Source organism: Salmo salar, chromosome ssa24, assembly GCF_905237065.1.
Source record: "Salmo salar chromosome ssa24, Ssal_v3.1, whole genome shotgun sequence".
Classification (NCBI taxonomy): domain Eukaryota; kingdom Metazoa; phylum Chordata; class Actinopteri; order Salmoniformes; family Salmonidae; genus Salmo; species Salmo salar.
In genome coordinates, this window is record NC_059465.1 from 29,780,852 (window position 1) to 29,797,809 (window position 16,958).

At 43.2% G+C, this 16,958-nt stretch overlaps 1 protein-coding gene across 3 annotated transcripts in view; it reads right to left on the reverse strand.

Moving 5' to 3' along the window:
- Positions 1-13,432: 13,432 nt before the first annotated feature.
- Positions 13,433-16,958, reverse strand: part of ntrk2a (neurotrophic tyrosine kinase, receptor, type 2a) — a 56,918-nt gene continuing 53,392 nt past the window's right edge. For all 3 annotated transcript variants that reach the window (XM_045706691.1, XM_014172161.2, XM_014172160.2), the window contains exon 18: positions 13,433-15,460. In XM_045706691.1, coding sequence (XP_045562647.1) covers positions 15,275-15,460 — 186 coding nt within the window. In that variant the 3' untranslated portion in view covers positions 13,433-15,274. The remainder of the gene's footprint in view (positions 15,461-16,958) is intronic.

Consider the following 16,958-nt stretch of genomic DNA (forward strand, 5'->3'; position numbering starts at 1 on the left):
GACTGGGATGTCGATGGACACCATCTGAGTTAAAAGCAATAACCTTCAGGTTAAAGCAGGGGGCAAGCAGGCTCCAAGAGAAACACTGGCGCGCACACACACACACACACACACACACACACACACACACACACACACACACACACACACACCCTCTCATGAGCATAGTTAAACTGCGAGTTAAAGTAGGACTGGGTTGGACTACTGCAACGCTCTACTTTCTGGCTACCCGGATAAAGCACTAAATAAAGCACTAAATAAAGCACTAAATAAACTTCAGTGCTAAATACGGCTGCTAGAATCCTGACTAGAACCAGAAAATTTGATCATATTACTCCAGTGCTAGCCTCCCTACACTGGCTTCCTGTTAAGGCAAGGGCTGATTTCAAGGTTTTACTGCTAACCTACAAAGCATTACATGGGCTTGCTCCTACCTATCTTTCCGATTTGGTCCTGCCGTACATACCTACACGTGCGCTACAGTCACAAGACGCAGGCCTCCTAATTGTCCCTAGAATTTCTAAGCAAACAGCTGGAGGCAGGGCTTTCTCCTATAGAGCTCCATTTTTATGGAATGGTCTGCCTACCCATGTGAGAGATGCAGACTCGGTCTCAACCTTTAAGTCTTTACTGAAGACTCATCTCTTCAGTAGGTCCTATGATTGAGTGTAGTCTGGCCCAGGAGTGTGAAGGTGAACGGAAAGGCTCTGGAGCAACGAACCGCTCTTGCTGTCTCTGCCTGGCCGGTTCACCTCTCTCCACTGGGATTCTCTGCCTCTAACCCTATTACAGGGGCTGAGTCACTGGCTTACTGGTGTTCTTCCATGCCATCCCTATGAGGGGTGCGTCACTTGAGTGGGTTGAGTCACTGACGTGGTCTTCCTGTCTGGGTTGGCGCCCCCCCTTGGGTTGTGCCGTGGCGGAGATCTTTGTGGGCTATACTCGGCCTTGTCTCAGGATGGTAAGTTGGTGGTTGAAGATATCCCTCTAGTGGTGTGGGGCTGTGCTTTGGCAAAGTGGGTGGGGTTATATCCTGCCTGTTTGGCCCTGTCCGGGGGTATCATCGGATGGGGCCACAGTGTCTTCTGATCCCTCCTGTCTCAGCCTCCAGTATTTATGCTGCAGTAGTTTATGTGTCGGGGGGCTAGGGTCAGTCTGTTATATCTGGAGTATTTCTCCAGTGTCCTGTGTGAATTTAAGTATGCTCTCTCTAATTCTCTCTCTCGGAGGACCTGAGCCCTAGGACCATGCCTCAGGACTACCTGGCATAATGACTCCTTGCTGTCCCCAGTCCACCTGGCTGTGCTGCTGCTCCAGTTTCAACTGTTCTGCCTGCGGCTATGGAACCCTGACCTGTTCACCGGACGTGCTACCTGTCCCAGACCTGCTGTTTTCAACTCTCTAGAGACAGCAGGATCGGTAGAGATACTCTCAATGATCGGCTATGAAAAGCCAACTGACATTTACTCTTGAGGTGCTGACTTGTTGCACCCTCGGCAACTACTGTGATTATTATTATTTGACCATGCTGGTCATTTATGAACATTTGAACATCTTGGCCATGTTCTGTTATAATCTCCACCCGGCACAGCCAGAAGAGGACTGGCCACCCCTCATAGCCTGGTTCCTCTCTAGGTTTCTTCCTAGGTTTTGGCCTTTCTAGGGAGTTTTTCCTAGCCACCGTGCTTCTACACCTGCATTACTTGCTGTTTGGGGTTTTAGGCTGGGTTTCTGTACAGCACTTTGAGATATCAGCTGATGTAAAAAGGGCTATATAAATTTGATTTGATTTGACTGATAGACTTCGAGAGTAACGGAGAGCATCTCACTCTCTCTCTCTCACGCTTACACTCACACTGACTCACTCACACTGACTCACTCTCTCACACCCACTCCCACCACCAGCCCTATCAAACATGTGCAGGTCTTTAACTGGCCAGAGAATAACAGGTGAGGGAAGAAGAGCATAGCTGCTGGACATGTGACAGGTGAAAGAAATACAGTATGTTTAGTAAGGAATTACAGAGTTGTCAATCAATAACTCTTCACTTCCATCACAACAAGTCACAACAATCAGAACCATAGTTTGAGCTTAACATTCTTGTCTGAAAGGTCCTGCTAGCAGGTCATTTAGGGTGCAGTGTTGAGGGGTCAGGGACAGAGGCCCCGTACACACAGTTTGCAGCAATATAACTATTCACCCCATGAATTTGCAACCTTGGGCAGACACGCCCCATGATTAAGCCGGCAAGAGTCAATGAGAGGACATGTTTGTTTTTACCGCAAGCTGTTCTGATAGAGGCGTTGGTATTGGTGCTGAAATCTCCTTGAGCCTCCAGTTGTTTAGTTGTGACAGGAAGCCCCAGAGGAACCCGTCATTACAACACTAATCTCCCACAAGCCTCTGCTCCCCCTGAGGGTGTTCAAGTGTCGTCTCCTTTTCACTGCGTTAGATATCACAGTGTTTGGTTAAGAGTTTAAAAAGGTCAGTGTTGAGGGATACCTGAGCAAGATTATTTTTGATTACCCAGACTTCTAGATCAGCACTCCTACTCTGAGATGCTTTATGCATACAGGCCTTGATGTTTGTCATATCTAAGGTGTCTGGCACTCCTCATAAGAGCCAATGCAGTACCTCCAAAACAAACCATGATGGTACTGTAGATAGAGAGGGCAAGTCTAGTCTCTAGAGATGGATGTTTGTGCATGGGTTTGTTGCTCAGATTAGACGGTTAGAGTGAGAAAGGCTGGCTGTGATTAGAGAAACCTGCATCTGTGTCATGGTTTTATTCTGGCCCTGGTTTATGTGGCCTAGAGCCATACTATAGAAAGATCACATTATTACCCTGGAAACATTTACTGTCTTATGAACACACACACACTGCTTTATTTTCATGACATTTCTGGACTTTTTGTGAGTAAAAATGTTAGACCATTAAAAATCCATATTCCCTAAACCTAACCCTACCCCTTAATCTAACTTTAAAACAAACCCTAACCCCAAAACCCTAACCCTAACCGTAACCCCAAAACCCTAAACCTAACCCTTAAGCTTAAAATAGCATTGAACAAATTCACACACACTCTACGAAGGCTAAAGGTTCTTTCTGGATATGTCAATTATTAAGCGCTATAGAAAGAGCATTATTGATTGATTATCATAATGATTAATAATTTATCTGTGTAATTGCTACTGGAGGGAGATGGGAGGAAGGAAGGCACGGGAGACAACTTGGAGCTTGGGAAGGGGGGGCTGTGGGGAGGGGGGGGGGCTGTGGGGAGATGCACACAAGGGAGGGGGACGTGGGGATAGCAACGTTACATCAACATTAGCAAGGTTATTGTTGTAAGGCCTATTATGGAGCCAAGTCAGTGTTGTGTGCTTGTTTTGGACCTTTATGAATAAACCTGTGTGATCCATTTGATATCTGACCCGAAGTCAGTGCTAAAAGTGTGGTTCTCCTTTCATCACACTCCTGTGATCCTCTTGTACCTGACCGTGGATCAGTGTTATTTGTGTGGGTTTAATGAAGCCTCCCTCTCCCAGGGCAGCAGTGGTTAGGTGGTTTTCCAGTGTGCAGCTTTTTTTAACTTGGCATCAATCTTCTGTCTGCTTCTTCTGCTTTGATTTGATTTGATTCACAGTGTTCCAGGTGACCACATGATCCAATTTCATATGGAACTCAACCATAACATGAAGAGGGTAACAGATAGTGAGCGTGGTCGTGATGGGCGGCTTGTGATGGGAGGGGCTTCATCGATTGTTGTACGGATCAGAACATGCTGAGACGGCAACACAGGACTTTACACTATTTTCACATTTTGAAAATAAAAAATGTCAGCCACACTATGAAGCAAGGTGGAGTAAATGAAATGTTCAATTCGATCAAGCCGTATAGAAAACAATGGGCAATTTTCCATCCAGGAAGTGAATTTCAATTGAATGAATTGACAAGGATTTTTTAATTCCTCTTTCTTGTAAGGAAAGTGATTGACTGGATTATCATTCACAATGTCCCTCACCATATTACACACACAAACACACTCTCTTACTCACACTGACCTTGTTACTCTGAGATAAATCATGTTCTCACTTTCCCTGACCTACGAAATCATCAGTACGCAATTATCAAGAACTCATACACTCGCGCAACCACACACACACACACACTATGTACATTAAACACATTTAACGTTAAACCACCTTTCACTTCCATTGAGCTCTTTAAATGGATGGTGGTCAACCCAAGCTGTGAACCAAATCAACAATTCCACTGAGAATGAAACCCAACCAAAATCACAGTTAGTCCTAAACCACAACGCTCATGTTCATGGACCACAACAACTCCTCTCTCCTTGCCTGTCCCTGGCAGTATTGTGTGTGTGTGTGTGTGTGTGTGTGTGTGTGTGTGTGTGTGTGTGTGTGTGTGTGTGTGTGTGTGTGTGTGTGTGTGTGTGTGTGTGTGTGTGTGTGCGCTCAAGTGTGTGTGAGTGTGAGAGATTGCATTATTGATTGTTCTGGATATGTTTTTTTAAAAGCATTTAGCAATCTAGCAATTAGTTAGTGCTTAATGTACAATGTCAAAACAGCTCGCATCGACCGGGTCATTGATCAGTTGACTCATTATGTTCCTGGCACAGGGCAGTCATAACCAATGTGCATGAATCGCCGTCAAAAGACCATCCCTCTCTCTCTCTTTGTCTTTCCCTCTTTGTCTTGCTAATTTTCAGTCCATGTCCACTGACAACCTTTATTGTTATCGTCCTCTTCTTGTTGTCGCCGTGGTGATTCCACGTCTTTCTAAGTCTCCTCAATATTTATATTATCTTTTTAGCAGTCACAAGGTAAACATTTACATTTACATTTAAGTCATTTAGCAGACGCTCTTATCCAGAGCGACTTACAAATTGGTGCATTCACCTTATGATATCCAGTGGAACAACCACTTTACAATAGTGCATCTAAATCTTTTAAGGGGGGGGGGTTAGAAGGATTACTTTATCCTATCCTAGGTATTCCTTAAAGAGGTGGGGTTTCAGGTGTCTCCGGAAGGTGGTGATTGACTCCGCTGTCCTGGCGTCGTGAGGGAGCTTGTTCCACCATTGGGGTGCCAGAGCAGCGAACAGTTTTGACTGGGCTGAGCGGGAACTGTGCTTCCTCAGAGGTAGGGGGGCCAGCAGGCCAGAGGTGGATGACTTGTTTGGGTGTAGGGCCTGATCAGAGCCTGAAGGTATGGAGGTGCCGTTCCCTTCACAGCTCCGTAGGCAATCACCATAAACAAATGGATGCATACAGTAAAATGTATTTAATATTTTCAGCACATACACTACCGTTCAAAAGTTTGGGGTCAATTAGAAATGTCCTTGTTTTTGAAAGAAAAGCAAATTTTTTGTCCATTAAAATAACATAAAATTTATCAGAAATACAGTGTAGACATTGTTAATGTTGTAAATGACTATTGTAGCTGGAAATGGCTGATTATTTTTAGGAAATATCTACATAGGCGTACAGAGGCCCATTATCAGCAACCATCACTCCTGTGTTCAAATGGCACGTTGTGTTAGCTAATACAAGTTTATAATTTTAAAAGGCTAATTGATCATTAGAAAACCCTTTTGCAAGTATGTTAGCACAGCTGAAAACTGTTGTTCTGATTAAAGAAGCAATAAAACTGGCCTTCTTTAGACTAGTTGAGTATCTGGAGCATCAGCATTTGTGGGTTCAATTACAGGCTCAAAATGGCCAGAAACAAATAACTTTCTTCCAAAACTCGTCAGTCTATTCTTGTTCTGAGAAATGAAGGCTATTCCATGTGAGAAATTGGCAAGAAACTTAAGATCTTGTACAACGCTGTGTACTACTCCCTTCACAGAACAGCGCAAACTGGCTCTAACCAGAATAAAAAGAAGAATGGGAGGCCCCGGTGCACAACTGAGCAAGAGGACAAGTACATTAGAGTGTCTAGTTTGAGAAACAGATGCCTCACAAGTCTTCAACTGGCAGCTTCATTAAATAGTACCCGCAAAACACCAGTCTCAACGTCAACAGTGAAGAGACGACTCCGGGATACTGGCCTTCTAGTCAGACTGGCCAATAAAAAGAAAAGATTAAGATTGGCAAAGGAACACAGACACTGGACAGAGGAACTCTGCCTAGAACGTCAGCATCCCTGAGTCGCCTCTTCACTGTTGACGTTGAGACTGGTGTTTTGCTGACAAGGTAAAAATCTGTTGTTCAACCCCTGAACAAGGCAGTTAACCCACTGTTCCCCGATAGGCTGTCATTGTAAATAAGAAGTTGTTCTTAACTGACTTGCCTAGTTAAATAAAGGTTAAAAAAAAATCTATTATGTGACTACACATAAAATTATACTTGAAGGAAAATTGTTCCATGTTTGCGGCCAGGGAGCACGTACCTGGGGTCAATTAAATTCATAAGCCTCTTGAAACCTTCCTTTTCGACTGTGCTAATTGGTAGTATGTCCTTAGCAATACAATGCATAATAGCATTTGTGATGTCTTTGTCTTTTCGATGTTTGTTTGTAGGGCATAATGTTGACTGCTTCAGGCAAACATCCCTAGATTGACCTGGAGCTTGAGGGGCGTTTATCAATACCGTGGCGCAAACTCAAACTTCCTGCATGTTCCAAAGAGTGATTTTGCTTCAGATGAAAAAGGTGTGTACTTTTACCAGACTTCGTAGCCCCTGTCCACGACACAATTTGCACCGAAAATTGCTCTGCTCTTTGTCGGACTTAAAAAAGCCAAACCACTTCCAAATTACTGAAACAGTTTAACCTTTTTTATCAATCATTTCTTCGTTGGAAGCTTCTCCTTCTCCTTCTCATTTTGAGGTTAACAGTGGCTCCTCCATCACTCGAGGTGCCAAGTGGTTTTTAGTGGGCGTATACCTCTCCACGTGCATATTGTCACTTCTCCGCATGTCCTGCTGCGTCAGAGGTGAAATGGACTGCTGTACCTAATTATTCTACATCGACATGATCGAAAATGAATCTAAAAGTCTTTATATCGTTATTGACGGAAGTAATTACCTCGATAATTATTGATATTGATTTATCGCACAGCCCAGCCCTAACCACCACCTCTTCAACCATGTGCCTGAGTTATTTTACTCTGCACGTATTATTAAGAATTGCATTATAGTAGATACATTTCCTAATTGCAATCAATAGTGAGCACTTTATTTGGCCACAACAATGAAGCCTTACTTCAGTATAATTAAGGATCACCATGGCAACCGGAGGATATGTCTGTATGAAAATATGAGAGGGTACATGTGGAGGCAGTCTAGACATCTGTCTGTATCAATATGTGTGTTACATTACAAACGATCATTTGGCTTATGAATCTTAATATAGCCGCAGGCTTTTCCGTGTCAAAGACACCTAAAAAGATACTAAAGAAGTGCAGTCAGAAAGTAAAGTCTCACAAAGGCAGAGGAATTTTCAATAGTCACCTATTCACATGTCTAGTCCCCTTCCCCACAAAAATGCACTTTCTGCTTTCTGTTGTATTCTTGTCTTTCTTTATACCACGGGTACTCAACTCTTACAGCTTTCCCAAACTCGGTCCTTGGGACCCCAAGGGGTGCACATTTTGGTTTTTGCCCTTGTATTGTAATAATGCATGATTAAAACAATCAAAGCTTGATGAGCAGTATGCAACACATGCACACACGCAAGCACGGACGCACATACACGTGTGGACTGGGACCAGAAATCGGCCCTGGCATTTCTACCGTACCGGCACATTTGTTTCCCTTGAAGCCCCCGTTATTAGCCAGATAATGATATTTTTTTATCAAAACACCTAAGTTAGACAGGGCCACTGGGCCTCCCAAAAACATCACCACATTACTTGTAAAAACAGTACTAAAGTGATAGAAAAGAAAACTGTAAAATATTGTGGAACACGTTGAGAGTAAACTGATGACTTTTCACTTCAACCAAAAGGTGGCGTCTCTAACTTCCTCTCTAACACAAAAGGACCTTTTTGTTCTAGTGCCTTCTCCCAACACAGACATAGACACACGCGTGCGTGCATGCGTGCACACACACGCACATACACACACAGAGAGAGAGTGCCAACTGCACGTTCTCTGGCCTAAAAAGTATCAAACAAATGTTTCCATGGTGACATTGTGAACATTCATTAAGCCTTCTCTCTTGAGCTCCAGTCAAACTGCCTTCATTGGCATTGGAGGCACCACATCTGCTAGGACACACACACACTACACACTACACACTACACACTACACAAAACATCTCAATGGAGAGGCACAGGGGTGCTCTGTAGAACAGAGGTTGTATGGGGACAAGAGGTCCTCGACTACCCCCAGCCCTTTCCCTCCTCTCCCTCCACTTCATCCTACCTCTTCAACTCCACCTACACTTTTAAAAAAATGCAACTAGGAAAATTCCATGTTGCTTAAATATTCAAGTTGGCTGGACTTAAAATTGGGAAATTGTTGAGTTGACATGAAATTCTCCTTTAACCCAATGATTTCTGTTCAATGTGAGTTGAATTTGAAAAACAATGTTGTGTGAACTTAAATATTGAAGTTTACCTTTGCAACACATATAGCTGAGTTGATCACACAAAAGAGTTTAGTTTGCTAAAACCCAATTTAAAATACTGTGTTGGCTTAAAATACATGTCTCATTAACATGTTTTCTGGAGTGCCTTTTAGCAAGATGTATTCTGCATTATTTTAGTCAATATACTTGTCAGGGACAGTTTACAATTATAACATATAGACTAAAATATGATGCATTACACCAGATATAGCCAAAAAGTGGATTTGTTCGAACCATTAGTGAGATTATTGTACCTGATTGTCTAGTCTGGGGTTAGTCAGGACGTATTCTGGGGTTAGTCAGGACGTAGTCTGGGGTTAGTCAGGACGTAGTCTGGGGTTAGTCAGGACGTAGTCTGGGGTTAGTCAGGATGTAGTCTGGGGTTAGTCAGGATGTAGTCTGGGGTTAGTCAGGACGTAGTCTGGGGTGAGTCATGATGTATTCTGGGGTTAGTCAGGATGTAGTCTGGGGTTAGGATGTAGTCTGGGGTTAGTCAGGACGTATTCTGGGATTAGTCAGGACGTAGTCTGGGGTTAGTCAGGATGTAGTCTGGGGTTAGTCAGGACGTATTCTGGGGTTAGTCAGGACGTATTCTGGGGTTAGTCAGGACGTAGTCTGGGGTTAGTCAGGACGTATTCTGGGGTTAGTCAGGACGTAGTCTGGGGTTAGTCAGGATGTAGTCTGGGGTTAGTCAGGACGTATTCTGGGGTTAGTCAGGACGTATTCTGGGGTTAGTCAGGACGTAGTCTGGGGTTAGTCAGGACGTATTCTGGGGTTAGTCAGGACGTAGTCTGGGGTTAGTCAGGATGTAGTCTGGGGTTAGTCAGAAAGTATTCTGGGGTTAGTCAGGACGTAGTCTGGGGTTAGTCAGGACGTATTCTGGGGTTAGTCAGGACGTAGTCTGGGGTTAGTCAGGATGTAGTCTGGGGTTAGTCAGAAAGTATTCTGGGGTTAGTCAGGACGTAGTCTGGGGTTAGTCAGGACGTAGTCTGGGGTTGGTCAGGACGTATTCTGGGGTTAGTCAGGATGTAGTCTGGGGTTAGTCAGGACGTATTCTGGGGTTAGTCAGAAAGTATTTGAAAGAAAAAAAACTTTCTGGTCCAGTAATTAGATCATGACTGAAACTAGAAATTAGTCAAAGGGGATTGTAAGTGTAAAGTTAACATGCTTGTCTGAAACAAAATAGAAAAATAAGAGCCATCTGTCAATAACAAAGTAATTCCGTAGTTGAGGAAACATCTACATTATAGTTCATCCAACGTAAATGTATAGTTCATCTGATACCCTCACATCTTTAAGTTGAGAGGACTTGAAATCAAAAGTTGATTCAATGTTAAAAAACAAATCAAGGCAACTAGCTGCAGTACTATTTCTAGTTTACTCAACATTGACAAATGTGTTGAGATAACTCAGGAATGTATGTTAGCAGAACTTGAATTCCCAAAGTTGGATAGCTACAAATTGTGAAAATGGCCACATCTAAGTGATCGCTTGTCAGATTTTCTTTTTTAAGTGTCATATTCTTCCTGGGGGTGTGTATGAACAGATTTTTAATAAGATTTCATGTTGCTAAAATGCTGTCACTTCCACTTTAATGCCTAACCTTAGAATTCTGAGTTATTGCTTAACCTTAATAATTCTGAGTTAATGCCTATACTAAACCTTGGAATGATACAGAGAAGTAACCAAACACTTCAAAATGTAATGTTTAAGAAACATGGATGAACGTCTAAATTTGAAGTGAGACTGTGAGAGCTTGTTGGCTTTTCCTCTGTGTGTCTGTGACATTGATTTGCGTTTATGGCCTCTCTCTGCCTCACTACTCTGTGCACTGATTAAAAGTATTTTTATGAGTGCAGAGTCCAGAGATTCTATTTTATACACACCAAAGAGAATTCTACTATCCCTCACTCTCGTCCTTGCACGCACACAGCATGCACACCGATACAGGGGATGATTTTACCCTTTATACGTTTCTCATTTCACTTTCGACAAAGGTTTTGTTCAGTGGAATAAGAAGATAGAGGTACTTATATTAATGTCTTAATTGCGTGAGGGATTTAAAAACTCTCTCGAAACTTCATCCACACATGACCAGACCCCATTGTGATAACTATAATTGGGTTGGCTGTGTATGTGAGAGCATAGGATCTAGAGGCTGAACACAGTAATAAACAAACTAAAGTTGAAGCCTTTATTAGTCCTTTATCAGACATATATACATGCTCCACAAATGATTTGTAAGCAGATGTCACAGTATAAAGGGTTTTATAAAGATCATGCCACATTTGGCAAAGCTCTAGATGTAAGGATCTGTTATATCACCCTTTGTGACATTAGAACTGATTTGTAAAGCATCAATGTGCAGTCCTAGTAAAGGCCATTTGTTTCTAAGTTCTAGCTGTGTTCTATAGGCTACTGTACTCAAACACTCCCAACACACACTCGTTGCGCTAACACTCCCTCATTCACACAGAGACACCAGACATCAGATCTGCTCAGGATGAGGTAAGACATAACACTTTAATTAATGACACCGTGTCACAACAGAGTTGTCCGTTTCATTGAGAAAAGCTGATCACATTATTATTACACACGTTATGGAACACCTGTCACAGCACTGAGGCTAAAGCCATCAGAGCCAGATGGGTTGTATACAGCACATTTTGTTCTGCTCTGCTCCAAGCCTACACACACACACACACACTCCTCTCACTGACCCATCAGGGAGGTCACAGTTGGACAGTGTAACAGCTGGGAGAGAACACATAAAGAAAGAAGAAATAAAGGGACAGTGAAGATACGTTCCAGAGAGGATAATGCTCAGTCACAGTTTTCAGTTCCATTGGAGGAGGGTTGTATAGGGATGTATGGGGTTGTAATAGGGATGTATGGGGTTGGATAGGGTTGTATGGGGTTGTAATAGGGATGTATGGGGTTGGATAGGGTTGTATGGGGTTGGATAGGGTTGTATGGGGTTGGATAGGGTTGTATGGGGTTGGATAGGGATGTATGGGGTTGGATAGGGTTGTATGGGGTTGGATAGGGATGTATGGGGTTGGATAGGGTTGTATGGGGTTGGATAGGGTTGTATGGGGTTGGATAGGGATGTATGGGGTTGGATAGGGTTGGATAGGGATGTATGGGGTTGTATGGGGTTATAATAGGGATGTATGGGGTTGGATAGGGTTGTATGGGGTTGGATAGGGTTGTATGGGGTTGTAATAGGGATGTATGGGGTTGTAATAGGGATGTATGGGGATGTATGGTGTTGTAATAGGGATGTATGGGGTTGTAATAGGGATGTATGGGGTTGGATAGGGATGTATGGGGTTGTAATAGGGATGTATGGGGTTGTAATAGGGATGTATAGGGATGTATGGGGTTGTAATTGGGATGTATGGGGTTGTAATAAGGATGTATGGGGTTGTATGGGGTTGTAATGGGGATGTATGGGGTTGTAATAGGGATGTATGGGGTTGTAATAGGGATGTATGGGGTTGAAATAGAGATGTATGGGGTTGTAATAGGGATGTATGGGGTTGTAATTGGGATGTATGGGGTTGTAATAGGGATGTATGGGGTTGTATGGAGTTGGATAGGGATGTATGGGGTTGGATAGGGTCGTATGGGGTTGGATAGGGTTGTATGGGGTTGGATAAGGTTGTATGGGGATATATGGGGTTGTATAGGGATGTATGACGTTGTATAGGGTCATATGGGGCTGTATAGGTTTGTTTGCAAGCAAAATACTGTATAGCCGTGAAACAGAAGACATTGTTATGTGGCCAACGGCAACTGTCCATCTCTCTTGTCCTTGTCAGACAAAGAAGATTCCAATCTAAAGAGTGACAGTCTGAGGGGGTTTTAACATTTATACAGTTTTGTTCATTTTGTCCTCTTGTATTTAAGAAAAGTAATACGGTATATCACAGCTAAAGACCAATGTTTAGGACTATCACGTTCACAGCATGGATGAGGTTGTAACTAAAGGAGATTTGTAACTAGAGGAGGTTTATAACTATGCAACATGAGGTTGTAACTAAAGGAGATTTGTAACTAGAGGAGGTTTATAACTATGCAACAGGTCACTTGTTGAGGGTTGTGATTGTCAGTTCCTTTGAGATGTCAATTTCTGACCAAAGAGATCGATGACACTGTGATTGGAACCGCCCATTGCCTAGAGCATATCGGTAGTTGGACCCTACAACAGAGAGGATTCTGGGAAGGCTCCATTAGTAACAGTAACTGGACCAGGATGTACAGTAGACTTAGACTGGGTCCATTGTGATGGAAGAGAGTTACATAGAAATGTCTTCCATTGCAGTCCTCTGATAGCTTCTTCCCTCATTAGCAACCATTTCCATGTCCCACTTTAGCCAGTTCATGTAGGATAGATCCACACAGAGCATTAAGAGTGGTTCCTTAGTTCGATGGCACATTCGTATTCACACAGTGCTCTTTCTCACACTGGCAGTTCTCTCACCGCCAACTACACCCACACCGAAGGCCCCTGCACACAATGCTGCTTTGTAATGCACAACATCATTGTATGACCAATGTTGAATACCTGTATAGCATTGCTCCATTTGCTCTGGTACAGAAGGACATCCACTGTCTTTGTGGAATGGATGATATCTATTGGACCTACTGTGTGTAACATGTGGCAGGCAGGAAAATTCAACAATGACTGTGTGCAAGGACTCAAACATCCACACACAGTCTGTCTAAAATAACACCCTATTCCCTATGTAATGCACTACTTTTGACCAAAGCCCAATACGGGCCCTGGTCAAAAGTAGTGTACTATTATGGATGCACACATACACACTCAATACTGTCAGCATAATCAATTTAATCACTCAGAATTTGATTCAGACCTCGATTCAGACCAAAGAATTGACTTAGACCTCAGAAGATTTGTATCAGAAAAACTGGAAAAAGAAATACAAAATACGTATGGTGAACATTCAGTATATATCAAAAATGATAAATGGAACAAAACAAATAGCAATGAGCATATGACCAAACCAATAAAATGCTCTGTGTGTGTGTGTGTGTGTGTGTGTGTGTGTGTGTGTGTGTGTGTGTGTGTGTGTGTGTGTGTGTGTGTGTGTGTGTGTGTGTGTGTGTGTGTGTGTGTGTGTGTGTGTGTGTGTGGGGGGGTTGAGGAGCCCATAGAAATGCGAGGTGTGTGATGTAAAGAGCTGTGGGTTCTAAAACTGTCCAGACCGCACTATGATGGATGTTATCTCTCTATTTCCCTGCAGACATTCAGGCCTCGTCCTCTCCCTCTTCACTCTTCTCTATCTCGCTGTCTCTCTCTCCTTCTCCACTTCCTCATCTCCTTTCCCTCCCATAAAACAATGTCTTACATGTCTGAGGGGAGATTGTGCTAATGGCCAACATGAGCTCCTTAATGAAATATACATTACACCATTACTGACAAGGGCTGGGGCTGCGTGGCTAAAGCACTGTGGCCGGGACTAAAATAATAAAACATGCTCAATTAAATTTCCTTCAGAAGCTTTTTGAGTGTTTATGTAGAAGGAGGTGGAGATGTGTGTGTGTGTCATGATTCTACCACAGTTGACCCAACCACGCCTAAACGGAGATCCTCACCACTGACAATGAAAGGACCATCTCACACAGACCCCGCCCAAACTCTCTTTCTCAGTTAGAACTTTTATAGTGGGGACCCCATTTTTTCCATCAGAATTTATGAGGATCCCATTTTTTCCCCCAAGAATTTCTCACGACCCCACCCAAAATTTTATGACACAACCTTAAAATCATAGAATTTTTACATTCACAATTAACATTAAATTCATTGCATTTTCATCTCTTACCAAAATGAAAAGAAACAAATTAATAAATATACTGAATAAAATGTTGTTTTTCAAATTATCTTATATTGTCCCATACAATAATCTGTGCTCTTAATTTTTTGGCCCCCCCCACCCCCATTTGTTGTCCTGACTTTGAATACCACTTAGTTATAGCATTTCATTTGTTGTTGTTTGTCAGCATGAGGGGAAATGTCTTATGTCATGCCTTGTTGACATGAGGGGAAATAATAGTCTGGTTGCTTCTATGTCTCCTCAGATGGAGCAATGCGTCTCAAGTCTTTTCAGGACATCGCTGGGGTCTGGTAGCTGTATGTCCGCTATGTACAGAGAATAAATCACCCATCTGCAGTGGAGGCACCTCTTCTGGACTCCAGGGGTTTTATTTACAGAAGGATGGAGTTTCCAGAAACCAATTGGACCAAATGGCACCTCCCACTGCCTGCTCGTATATACTATAGTACAGCCCTCTTAGCCATTTACAGTAGACCATTTAGGCGCCGTTAAAAAGCCTTTGAAGAAATGGGAGAAGCCTTCCCACTGCAAACCATTCTTAATGTCTCTTGAGCAGGAAGAAAATAGATGGTGGGTAAAGAGATGCATGACAGAGTAGAAGTAGGAAGAAAGTATGAGAGAGAGAGAGTGAGAGAGAGAGGGGGAGAGGGTAGGGCACAAGGGAATAGTTGGGGAATCTTCTGATTGCCTTAAAGAGTTTGATCGTAGCTTCAAATGCGCACACACACACACACACACACACACACACACACACACACACACACACACACACACACACACACACACACACACACACACACTCTCTCTCTCTCTCTCTCAGCCGAGGATGTCCAGGTAGACAGGAGAGGCCTTGGCTAGGTTGAGCAGTAAGCTGTGGATATCCTTGATGTGGTGTCTCATGTGGGGTTCCCTCTGCCAGCACCCCAGCATCAGGTCGTACACCTCTTTGGGACAGGTGCGAGGCCGCTGCAGGACACGCCCCTGTGTAATACACTCAATCACCTGTGGGTGTGGGGGAGACACAAGGTTACGATCACTTTATGCACACTTTATGCACACTGAACAAAAGTATAAATGCAACAATTTCTTAGATTTTACTGAGTTACAGTTCATATAAGGAAATCAGTAAATTGAAATAAATTAATTAGGCCCTAATCTCTGACTGGGAATACAGATATGCATCTGTTGATCACAGACACCTTAAAACAAAAGGTAGGGGTGTGGATCAGAAAACCAGTCAGTATCTGCTGTGACCACCATTTATCTCCTTTGCATAGAGTTGATCAGGCTGTGGAATGTTGTCCCACTCCTTTTCAATGGCTGTGTGAAGTTGCTTGATATTGGCAGGAACTGGAACACGCTGTTGTACACGTCGATCCAGAGCATCCAAAACTCAATGGGTGACATGTCTGATGAGTATGTAGGCCATAGAATAACTTTGACATTTTCAGCTTCCAGGAATTGTGTACAGATCCTTGCGACATGTGGCGTGCATTATCATGCTGAAACATGAGGTGATGGCGGCAGATGAATGGCACAACAATGGGCCTCAGGATCTCGTCACGATAATTGCCATTGATAAAATGCAATTGTGTTCATTGTCCGTAGCTTATTCCTGCCCATACCATAACCCCACTGCCACCATGCGGCACTCTTTTCACAATGTTGACATTAGCAAACCGCTCGCCCACACGTCGCCATCAGTTCTGAGGCCGGTTGGACGTACTGCCAAATTCTCTTAAATGACGTTGGAGGCGGCATATGGTAGAGAAATTAACATTCAATTCTCTGGCAACAGCTCTGGTGAACATTTCTTGCAGTCCGCATTCCAATTGCATGCTCCCTCAAAACGTGAGACATCATTGTTTTGTGTGACAAAACTGCACATTTTAGAGTGGCATTATATTGTCCCCAGCACAAGGTGCACCTGCGTAATGATCATGCCGTTTAACAGCTTCTTGATATGCGACACCTGTCAGGTGGATGGATTATCTTGGCAAAGGAGAAATGCTCTCTAACAGCTTACACATTTGTGAGAAATAAGCTTTTTGTGTGTATGGAACATTTCTGGGATCTTTTATTTCAGCTCATGAAACATGGGACCAACACTTTACGTGTTGCATTTATATTTTTGTTCAGTATAGATCAGTAAGTATCTGATATACAAGCTGTATGGAAATAGCTCCATCTTGCCATCTGATAGACCAGATGGAAGCCATTCAGATCTATACACGTGCCTTGGGGGTATGAGCTAAGGCTAGGAGTCAATTTGGCTTTGGGGTTAGGGGGCTACAACCTTTTTTAGGGAAGTAACCAGAGATGGGATTAGGGGTTAGGGGGTTCTGACTAGGTGGAACACAGCTACGACCAGCAGTGATTTTTCGTAGCAGGTTAGGAGAACTTACGTAGCGGATTAGAAGAATTAACGTAGCAGGTTACGAAAAGGGTTAGGGTTAGCTAAAATGTTGTCCTAACCTGCTAAGAAAAGTCACTTCCGGTC